The sequence below is a fragment of the Giraffa tippelskirchi genome, chromosome 3, assembly GCF_054371585.1.
Source record: "Giraffa tippelskirchi isolate mGirTip1 chromosome 3, T2T-mGirTip1v1.2.pri, whole genome shotgun sequence".
Taxonomy (NCBI): domain Eukaryota; kingdom Metazoa; phylum Chordata; class Mammalia; order Artiodactyla; family Giraffidae; genus Giraffa; species Giraffa tippelskirchi.
This window is the reverse complement of record NC_137277.1, coordinates 48357535-48368805: the sequence shown is the minus strand read 5'-3', so window position 1 is coordinate 48368805 and position 11271 is coordinate 48357535. Positions and strand designations below refer to the sequence as shown.

The 11271-nt window shown below is 49.7% G+C and overlaps 1 protein-coding gene across 1 annotated transcript; it reads left to right on the top strand.

Annotated features, from left to right (window-relative positions):
• The first annotated feature begins 633 nt into the window (after positions 1-633).
• CCL5 (C-C motif chemokine ligand 5) lies at positions 634-9519 on the top strand. The gene is made up of 3 exons (XM_081584489.1): positions 634-770; positions 2271-2382; positions 9027-9519. Exons 1-3 carry the CDS (start codon positions 695-697, stop codon positions 9112-9114), a joined length of 276 nt encoding a protein of 91 aa, XP_081440615.1. The 5' UTR covers positions 634-694; the 3' UTR covers positions 9115-9519.
• Positions 9520-11271: the final 1752 nt, after the last annotated feature.

Below are 11271 nucleotides of genomic sequence, written 5' to 3'. Positions count from 1 at the left end.
GTCAATAGACTCTTTTAGATAACTCAGAAGTCAACTTCAGCTCAGCCCAGGCCAAACTGTCACTAATTCTGAATTACCCAAATAGGAATTGATGAACATTGACTGTATCTAATGCTTTGAAACAGAAGGAGGACCTCGGTTCTAATCCAGACCACCACTTGGGTTCAGCTTCAAGGATGCCTCAATGACGCGTCTCATCACGACGAGCAGTACTTCATGGACGGAGTGCTGCACCAGAAACCAGGGCACCTGGGCTCCCACTTCTCGTTCTGCCCCTCCTCCTGTCCTGAGAGAAGCAGCTTCCGGACCTCTGGGAGGACCAGGGACCGCCCTGGCAGACAAAGCCCAGGCTGTCTGCGGTGGAAGAGATTTTCTGCCACCGCGGCTTGTGCTGGCTCTTCTCGAGGATCAAGATGGAAGTGATGAGCTCACTCTGGATGCAAAGGCCGTGAAAAAAGAGAGAGACACACACACACACATTTCCGGAGGCTATTTCAGTTTTCATTTCCGTTTGTGCAGTTTTACTTATGATATCAGCAGCAATGTGTTGCTGCTATTTGGAAACTCCCCGAGGGGGGGCGCCCAGTCTGCCGGCCTGCCTTGCTATAAAGGGCCGCCTGGCTCCCTGTAAAGGGCCAGCCCGAGCTGCAGAGGATCAGCACGTGGATCGCCCCAGCCTCTGCCCATAGCTACCATGAAGATCTCTGCCGCTGCCCTCGCTGTCCTCCTGACGGTGGCCGCCCTCTGCCCTCCTGCGTCTGCCTCCCCATGTAAGTCCAAGTCCTGACCGCCACAGCCCCCGGAGCCAGCCCTTAGACTTGCTCGGATCTCGCCCTCTTTTCTTTCCTTTTTATATATTTAAAAAAATTATTTATTTATTTTGGCTGTGCTGGGTCTTCATTGCTGCATGGGCTTTTCTCCAGTTGCAGTAAGCAGGGGGCTACTCTCTAGTTGTAGTGCTTTGCATTCCAGTGGCTTCTCTTCTTGCAGAGCACAGGCTCTAGGGTGCCTGGGCTCAGAACTTACAGCTCCTGGGCTCTAGAGCACAAACGCAGTAGTTGTGGCGCCTGGGTTTAGTTGCCCCATGGGTATGTGGGATCTTCCCAGACCAGAGATTGAATCTGTGTCTTTTGCATTAGCAGACAGATTCGTTACCACTAAGGCACTAGGGAAGCCCTCGCCCTCTTTTCAACTGCAGCGTTTATACCATCTGACTCCTATGATTTATATTCTTCCACATTGCTTTACTCAGATGTCCAGTTGTCCGGGATAGAGCTCTAAGCCACTTCATGGCAGGGACCCCTCTGATCAATTTGTCTGAGTCCTCAAGGTCTACACCCCAAACCATGCAGGTGCTCACTGAGTGTGGACTGGGGTTACTAGCCGGCAAGGGCTGCTCGAGCAAATCTGCAAATGCCACTGACTCATGTCTGTCATCAGCAGCAGGGTTTCTAAGAAGTTTCTAAGCACTTGACTAAAACCCTCCTGGGACAGTCATATTTTCCCCATTTCATAGATTTTGAGAACAGATAACAAAATCTAATTAAATGCCCACATGGGTCAAGTATTGTGCTGATTTCCTTGCATATCTCATCTTACTTAATATTCGCATCTAATCTTTGAGTAGCTGTCCTTGACAGCCCAGAGAGGTTAAGTAACCTGTTCAGGGTCATGCAGCTAGGAAGTAAGAAAAGTGGTGTTCAAACCCAGCTCTTCTTGGCTCTGAAACACTACTACTCTATTCAGAAATGGCAACTGACCCTTCCCGGGGGCATCCTGAATTCACTGACCAACAAAAATTCCTCCTTCTCTCAGTAGGCTTCAGTCAGAGGCTCCCATGATGCGATATGCATCTTCAGGCCCCTCTTTGGTGTCCTGGTTGAGTCATGAAGTCTGAGTTTTAAAAACCTCCCCACAACCCAGTCTAGGTCTCAAAGAAACCAAGTTCCGAATCCACCGAGGATCCTAGGAGGGCAAGAATAAGGGTGGAGGAACTAAGACCAGCCCAGAGGAGACCCAGCATGCCCTGAGAGCCCGAGGCATGGGGTTGTGGTATAGAAGGAAGGAGGCCAGCTGGCCTCAAGGGTTAGGTGAGAGAATCCCCACTCTGGCACTGTGTGTCCATGGCTAAGTGTCTTTACCTCTCTGAGCCTCAGTTTCAGCCAAAGGAGGAAAATAGTCTGCTGGAGATAAATCCTATAAAGCGCCCAGAGCAGTACCCAGTGTGTGTTGGCAATGGATCCAGGAGTCTCCTTCTTTCCTTCTCCCAGATGCCTCGGACACTACACCTTGCTGCTTTGCCTACATCTCCCGCCCGCTGCCCCGCACCCATGTCCAGGAATATTTCTACACCAGCAGCAAGTGCTCCATGGCAGCAGTCGTGTGAGTCTCAGCCCTGTGAAACCCTCGGGGGGGAGGGAGGGAAAACTCCTGCTCCAGAATCAGTCTCCCCTTCCAGGAGCCCTCAGAGAGGGTGCCGCATCCATTCCCACCCATCCTCCAGCTGCTCAAATAGCTGTGGTTCCACCCCCTCTGGATTCAGATTCCCCAGCTATCATGGAAAAAGCTAGTCAACGTGTTCCTGGAGGAGCCCCCCCGACTCTGATGGGCTAGGTTAGGTCTCTGATCTTTATGGATGTGACTGTTACTTGAACCTGGTCTGCAAAGTGCCTGGATGGAGAAGATCGACTCATACATCCCTTTCCAGAAAAGGACCCCACAGTCCCCCACATCCCGCCCCCAATCAAAGCCACCCACAACCTCAGAAGAACTAGAGAGGAGAGGTCAGAGGTCAAGACCCTAGTTGCAGTGTGTTAAAAAAAAAGTTATTGATTGATGAAGAAAAAATTATGAAATGAGATTCTCCTTTAAACATGCAAGCTATGACATTTGGAAAAATTATAATTTTTGCTACCTAGGAAGTGCCTGCTGTGTGTCAAATGTCTTACACGCATTAGTTCTACATTTTATCATAGCATCCCCGACAGGTATGAAGAATTCTCTCCATGTTTCAGAGAGTGAAACTGAGACCCAGAGAGGTTTGGTGACTTGCTCAAAGTTGCACAGTAAGTGAGGGAGGGAGCCTGTCTCTGGAGCCTCCTCTTTCTACACTAGTAAGATCATTAGCGATAGTTGCTTATGGAGTTTAAGATGATAGAGACTTAAAGAATGAAAATGGGGCAATCATGAAGTTTTCTGTATAATGATGACTTTTTGTTGTTGTTGTTGTTTGGGTTTTTCTTAATATTTACTTATTTATTTGGCCGTACTGGGTCTTAACTGCTGGCCTGCAGGATCCTTTTAGTTGCAGCATGCCAACTCTTAGTTGTGGCATGTGGGATCTAGTTCCCTAACCAAGGATGGAGTTGGGGCTCCTGCATTGGGAGCGTGGAGTCTTACCCACTGGACCACCCACGATGAAGTTTTTTAATCCAAAAATTCCTGTGGCACTGGCAAAGTAGTAGGTATTCAGAGTTGGCCTTTGGTCCTGATGAATTCTTCAAATTATTGCTATACTATATATTTGCTATTTAGTACTACTAATTTTATTTCTGAAAGCAAGTATTTTTCGGACAGAAAAGCAAAACAGAAAAACTTTCTTTGAGCACCTACTACGGACAGGCAGAGAGGAGTAAACCGCCATCCCTGCCCTTCTGAGACTCAGTTAGATGCAGCAATGACCAGGACACCCTTCATAAGAACATGACAAAAGGAAAGAAGGAACACACAGCTCTTCGAGGCGCAGCTAAGAGAAGGGATTTAGGGCAAGTTTGCGCTGTTTGACTTGGGATCGGACTGAGGGACGGGGTGTATCGGGCAGCATGAATGTTGCCAGAACTCTCTTTAGGTTTTTGTAGAGTCTCCGTGTAGAAAAGCATTGAGGGCCTCAAGGCTCAGCACAAAGAATCAAAAGTGTGAAATGAGCTAGAACAGGGAAAGTCTAGACAAGAGAGGTCCAGTGGAGAGGTTGTCCACATGAGTGGTACTGAGGTTGAAGAGGAATTAGGGAAGGAGAGACAGGGGTGAGGAAACTTCCGAGGGGGAATCAGCAAGCCTGGGAGGTGATGTGAGGTTGGGAGCAAGGGAGAGAGAGGGCTTGAGGGTGATGCGGAGGTTTCAGCCCACACCTGAAGAAGGGTGAAGCATGGAGCTCCCTGAAGTCCCAAGGAAGAGCTGTTTTAAAAGGAAAGGCCTGGGACTTCCCTGGTGGTCCAGTGGTGCAGACTCTGTGCTTCCAATGCAGGGGGCCCAGGTTCCATCCTTGATAAGCGAACTAAGATCCCAGGAGGGTGGGATGAATTAGGAGCTTAGGTTTGACATAAATATCTATGTGTAAAATAGATAGCTAGTGGGAAACTGCTGTGTAGCACAGGGAGCTCAGCTAGGTGCTCTGTGATGACCTAGAGGGTGGGATGGTGGGGTGGAGAGAGGTCCAAGAGGGAGAGGATATATGTATACATATAGCTGATTCACTTCATTGTACAGCAGACACTAACACAACCTTGTGAAGCAATTATACTCCAATTAAAAAAGAAAAAGGAAAAGGACGAAGGCGCCAGCACCATGACCCTGTGGAAGTGTCCAGCAGGGAGTGTGAGCTGAAGGGTTAAGAGCTGAGGAAATGGGGCTGGGGCTGGAGGTGTGACATTTTTTTTAAAGGAGGAGGGGGTCTTCTGATGTCAGAGTGGCATTTCAGTCATCTCGGCTGCTCCAGCCAGTCTGTCTTCCCTGGAATCTCAGCTCTTCCACTTAGTAGCTGCGTGATCTCAGGCTCGTCACTTAACCTCTCTGAGCCCCAATTTCTTTGTCTGCAAAGTGGAGTAGAATAGAAGTATTTCCCTCCCTGGATCAAAGTGAGAACAATAAAGAGAAAAGTGAGGGCTTCCCTGGTGGTCCAGTGGTTAAGACTCTGAGCTCCCAATGCAGGAGGCCCGGGGTTCGATCCCTGGTCAGGGAACTAGATCCCACATGCCGCAACTAAGACCCAGAGCAGCCAAATAAATAAATAAATAATGAATTTAAAAAAAAAAAAGATCTCTAATCCAGGGTCATTTAAAAAAAAAGAGAGAGAAAAGTGAGATTAGACTATCCTCCTGGCACACAGGTAGGTGCCTGGTAAGTGTTAACTAATCATCTTTCTCCCCCCGAATGTATTCTTAGATACATAGAAGTGACAAGTGAAACTTGATGAGCGAATGTAATTCATCCAGTCACTAACTCTTTTGACAAACATTCATTAGGCACCCATGGTGTGCCACACCCGGGGCCAGAGACTTGAGGGAGCGATGCTGAGCAAACTTGCCCCCCAGGAGGAGCAGGTGATGGTAGAGGGCAGTCGGGCCAGGACAGGGTCCCCACAGAGGCAGGGGGTGCGGAGAGAGATGGCCTGGCAAGGGAGGCTACCATCCAGTCTCACGTTCATCAGGGAGGAGGGGGAGGCCAGGGCACCCTGCCCGCCAAATGGCAGTTTCCTGGCCTTTAATTTCCTGGCCACAAGCCAGGGGGCCGAGGAGAGAGGACAATGAGCCAGCAGGATTTCCTGTATGACACCTGGCTGGCCCAGGGCAGGGTCTGCGTTGGAAGCTCCCTCACCACCCCAAACAAGAAGACAGCTCAGAGCAGCCCTCTGCTGGATTTCTCTTCTCTGCATGCCGAGAAAGGGGAAGAAAGAGAGGCGGAGGGGGCGCTCCCAGTGCGGCTCAGAGAAGGGGAAGCAGCTCTCCTGAGAGAACATGCTCTCCATGTCAGAGCAGGAAAAGGGGCCAAGAGATCCTCTTCCTCATCAGACAACCCAGGCCTTCACTTTGTCTGAAAAAATCCTAGAAAGACGCGGGAAAGCATCCTGCAGGAGAAGTCAAAGTGAGAAAGGTGTAGGGAGGCAGGGCGAGGTGGAGCGTAAACTGTGAATGAACTGGTGGCCCTGCCGGCCCCTTCCCTTGTGCCTCAGTGGAAAAGAACGTGCCTGCAAAGCAGGAGATGCAGGTTCGATCCCTGGGTCAGGAGGATCTCCTGGAGGAGGGCATGGCAACCCACTCCAGTATTCTTTCCTGGGAAATCCCATGGACAGAGGGGCATGGAGCTCCCTGAAGTCCCAAGGAAGAGCTGTTTTAAAAGGAAAGGCCTGGGACTTCCCTGGTGGTCCAGTGGTGCAGACTCTGCTTCCAATGCAGGGGGCCCAGGTTCCATCCTTGATAAGCGAACTAAGATCCCAGGAGGGTGGGATGAATTAGGAGCTTAGGTTTGACATAAATATCTATGTGTAAAATAGATAGCTAGTGGGAAACTGCTGTGTAGCACAGGGAGCTCAGCTAGGTGCTCTGTGATGACCTAGAGGGTGGGATGGTGGGGTGGAGAGAGGTCCAAGAGGGAGAGGATATATGTATACATATAGCTGATTCACTTCATTGTACAGCAGACACTAACACAACCTTGTGAAGCAATTATACTCCAATTAAAAAAGAAAAAGGAAAAGGACGAAGGCGCCAGCACCATGACCCTGTGGAAGTGTCCAGCAGGGAGTGTGAGCTGAAGGGTTAAGAGCTGAGGAAATGGGGCTGGGGCTGGAGGTGTGACATTTTTTTAAAGGAGGAGGGGGTCTTCTGATGTCAGAGTGGCATTTCAGTCATCTCGGCTGCTCCAGCCAGTCTGTCTTCCCTGGAATCTCAGCTCTTCCACTTAGTAGCTGCGTGATCTCAGGCTCGTCACTTAACCTCTCTGAGCCCCAATTTCTTTGTCTGCAAAGTGGAGTAGAATAGAAGTATTTCCCTCCCTGGATCAAAGTGAGAACAATAAAGAGAAAAGTGAGGGCTTCCCTGGTGGTCCAGTGGTTAAGACTCTGAGCTCCCAATGCAGGAGGCCCGGGGTTCAATCCCTGGTCAGGGAACTAGATCCCACATGCCGCAACTAAGACCCAGAGCAGCCAAATAAATAAATAAAAAATGAATTAAAAAGAAAAGATCTCTAATCCAGGGTCATTTAAAAAAAAAGAGAGAGAAAAGTGAGATTAGACTATCCTCCTGGCACACAGGTAGGTGCCTGGTAAGTGTTAACTAATCATCTTTCTCCCCCCGAATGTATTCTTAGATACATAGAAGTGACAAGTGAAACTTGATGAGCGAATGTAATTCATCCAGTCACTAACTCTTTTGATAAACATTCATTAGGCACCCATGGTGTGCCACACCCGGGGCCAGAGACTTGAGGGAGCGATGCTGAGCACACTTGCCCCCCAGGAGGAGCAGGTGAAGGTGGAGGGCAGTCGGGCCAGGACAGGGTCCCCACAGAGGCAGGGGGTGTGGAGAGAGATGGCCTGGCAAGGGAGGCTACCATCCAGTCTCACGTTCATCAGGGAGGAGGGGGAGGCCAGGGCACCCTGCCCGCCAAATGGCAGTTTCCTGGCCTTTAATTTCCTGGCCACAAGCCAGGGGGCCGAGGAGAGAGGACAATGAGCCAGCAGGATTTCCTGTATGACACCTGGCTGGCCCAGGGCAGGGTCTGCGTTGGAAGCTCCCTCACCACCCCAAACAAGAAGACAGCTCAGAGCAGCCCTCTGCTGGATTTCTCTTCTCTGCATGCCGAGAAAGGGGGAGAAAGAGAGGCGGAGGGGGCGCTCAGAGTGCGGCTCAGAGAAGGGGAAGCAGCTCCCCTGAGAGCACATGCTCTCCATGACAGAGCAGGAAAAGGGGCCAAGAGATCCTCTTCCTCATCAGACAACCCAGGCCTTCACTTTGTCTGAAAAAATCCTAGAAAGACGCAGGAAAGCATCCTGCAGGAGAAGCCAAAGTGAGAAAGGTGTAGGGAGGCAGGGCGAGGTGGAGCGTAAACTGTGAATGAACTGGTGGCCCTGCCGGCCCCTTCCCTTGTGCCTCAGTGGAAAAGAACGTGCCTGCAAAGCAGGAGATGCAGGTTCGATCACTGGGTTGGGAAGATCTCCTGGAGGAGGGCGTGGAAATCCACTCCAGTATTCTTTCCTGGGAAATCCCATGGACAGAGGGGCCTGGCGGGCTACAGTCCATGGGTTCGCAAAAGAGTCAGACATGACTGAGTGACTAAACAGCAATAACTCAAGAAGCACTGCTGGCCAGAACCGGGGCATCCCCCAGAGAGAACCAAGCTCCCAGCAAACTGGCGGGGCAGGCAGCTGGATGGAGCCCATGGTCCCCAGCCTGCAAGCCCTCCGACTGATACCATCAACACCTGTAGACTGGCCTCCACATCCTGGCCGGTTAATTGCTTTGACAAGTGCTCATATCTCAGGGCCCTCAACCTCTCCAAGCCACCACATCCACTACCAGGACCTCTGGTCTCATGTTGCTCTGATCCACCCTAAAACAGAGGCCCCACAGCACCCCAGTAACAATACATATATGGTATTTTCCAAAACTCGTTCACATTCACTTATCTCATCTGAGCTTCACAGCAATTGTGCAAAGTAGGAATTATTTCTCTCCATATTTTAGAGGTAAATGTAGACTCAGAGGCCCTAAGTGATTTGCCCAAGGTGATCTAAACCAGTCAGTGTTGAACTCAAGACTCACTTGAGTCCTTCTTCCGTTCACCCACAGACGGGTTCCTTCGTTGAGTGTCTACGTGTGGCAGGCACTGTGTTACCTAAAACCACACCATGCGTTTGTTTTGCCACCTTGTCTCCCACTTAGTCAGCTGTGACTCAGTTCTGGAGGATGCCTCTTTTTCTCTGCGTCTTCAGCAGCCAGCACAGGTTCTGAAAAAGGCTAGTGGTTGAACAACTCAACCCTGGGCGCCTGGAGCCCCGTATTCCCTGAGCGCTCCAGGGTACATGTGTTTGTACAGGGGTGTGGGGGTTACAATGCACACATAGCTGCTTCTGGCTTGTAGCCCTTTGACCCAACAGAAGAGAAAACATCCTTTCCTTGAAAGCCACAAATACAATCGTGCGTCTCCGAAAATAACCCACCCGGTATCGTTTCCCCCCGGCCTCAGTCCCCCTCATCCCCAAACCTGGCTGTCTCCACACTGACCAGGTCCCCCTCTCTTCTCTCCCACAGATTTATCACCAGAAAGAACCGCCAGGTGTGCGCCAACCCAGAGAAGAAGTGGGTGCGAGAGTACATCAACTCTTTGGAGTTGAGCTAGGGTGGAGGATGCCTTGAACCTGAACTTGTGCCAACTCTGCTTCTCGCTCTTGCCCTAAGCAGCTTGGGAGGCTCCCCCGCAGTGCCCTCCTCCCACCCTCTCCTGGGAGGGCACAGATTCCACCCCACGCATCAGCAGCTGCTGTAAAAGCTCCCCAGGGCTCCTGGGGCTCTGCCCTTGTGCACAGGAGGTCTCTAAGCTCCGAGCTCCAGAGCCCTTGCCCAGCCACAGCTCTGCAGTCAGAAGGGATGTCGGCATCTCTGGAGGGGAAGGAGGGAGGGAGACTGGGCTCCTCTGGTCATGTCCCATGGCCAGAGCCCCCATCTCGGCCCCTCAATGGGGAGGGCTGGACTGGCAAATGTGAAGAAATCAGCTTTTCATTAAAATTCTCAAAGCAATTACAAAGCTGGCTCTTGGTTTGATTTCCTCTCCAGAACCACCCCTCTCCCTCATGAACCAAACCTTGGATCCAGGGCTTGTCCCGTTGGGTGTCCAGCCTGGATCTAGGGGCTGTGAGCAGAGCCAGAGGAGCAGGCTCTGTGAGAAGGCACGTGGGCAGGACAGCGCAGATAAAGTGACCAGTGGCTTTTCTACTCTGAGCGAAGACCACAGTCACTATCTCCCAGCCCCGGAGCCCCAAGAGTCTCTGTCCCTCCCTGCCTCACCCCTCCCTGCTTCCCCAGACCGCGGTTGGCCCTTCCGCCTGCTCCTACTGGCTTCCTCCCAAGGCCACCTGACCCCTTAGCTGCAGTGGGTTTCTTTAACACCAGTTGTGCCCCTGGAATGAGTTTTCATGGTGCTCCCAAACACCTCAGTTCTTTCAAATAAAGAGAAGGGGGGATTTTGTGGTTTTCTGCAAAGGTACCAGCACTTTGCAGATGGGAGTATTCCAACTTTCACATTGATGTGTCTCTTCCCGTGAACCTGTCTTAGCAAAATATATCTTCATAATTAGAGCAGGCATTAACTGAGCGCTCACTCTGTGCCAGGCACTGCCAGCCCCTTATATCCACCATCCTTCATCCTCATAACACTTTGGGACAGGTAGTATTACTAACTCTGTTTATAGTGGGGGAAAACCCTTGGCAGGAGATGGAAATAACTTGCCCAAGGCCCCAAAGCAAAGAAAAAAGAAAAAATGGGGATTGAGATGGGGTAAAATGAACACTTAGACCCACCAGGTCCAAGGTCCAATGTCAAAGCTGATTTTGTTTTCTTCCATCTTCAATTTGCAAAATTTCAAACCTACTGAAATTTGCAAGAATATACTCTCCATCTAGATTCAAATATTACTTTATCTACGTGCTTTATCTGTGTATATATGTGCATGTGTGACACACATATATCATATGGATGGTTGGCATACACATTTTACCTGTACAAATATGTGTGTGTGACACACATGTATCATATGGATGGTTGGCATACACATTTTTTTCTGAAATAAATGTTGCAGATGAGATATCATTTCCCCCTTAACAGTTTGTGTACATCTCCTAGTAACAAAACATTCTACAGAACCACAGAATGAGTAGAATTTAACACTGGTAAGGTATTAATTTCTCACATACCATCCATGATCAAATCCTCACAACTGTTCAGTAATGCCCTTTATAGTCATTATTTTTTTAATCCAGGATCCAATTACAAGTACATACTGAATTTAGCTAACATGTCCTTTAGCAGACTTTGTCTTTAAGTACATTGTTATTTTTGTAGGAATTCAGATTGGATTTTTGTAGAATATTTTTTAAGAGGGGTTTGTCTGTTTTGCTTCTTCATAAGGAGATCCAGCTTGAATATTTTCAGCAGAAAACCACAAGGTGACGCTGTCTTTCTTAATGTGGCACATCAGGGCATGTGATGTCAGTTTACTGGAAGTGATGGTCCAGTCGGAGGACTTAGCTGTGGTTTCTCAGGGCGAGCTGCCCACTGTGTGCCGAGCGTTGGGGTACGGTGTAGCAATCACTGCAAGCAATAAAAGGAATTCTCTTTGGTACAAATGACACAGAACCTTCAACCAGAAGCAGTGGCTCAGCAAGCAGGACTCTACCGCCAGGGGCTGCTGGTGGCAATGCAAGGTGATGTCCAGATGATAGACTTTGAGATAAAATCTGTAAAGGGATGACATTTCTACTTATCAATGTTAATTGAGTG

What these genes read in the sequence shown, in the direction of transcription:
- CCL5 (XM_081584489.1), top strand. Translation starts at nt 695, where the DNA reads ATGAAGATCTCTGCCGCTGCCCTCGCTGTCCTCCTGACGGTGGCCGCC. An exon ending in TCCTGCGTCTGCCTCCCCAT is followed by an intron (nt 771 to 2,270) that starts GTAAGTCCAAGT and finishes TCCTTCTCCCAG; the next exon opens with ATGCCTCGGACACTACACCT. An exon ending in TGCTCCATGGCAGCAGTCGT is followed by an intron (nt 2,383 to 9,026) that starts GTGAGTCTCAGC and finishes TCTCTCCCACAG; the next exon opens with ATTTATCACCAGAAAGAACC.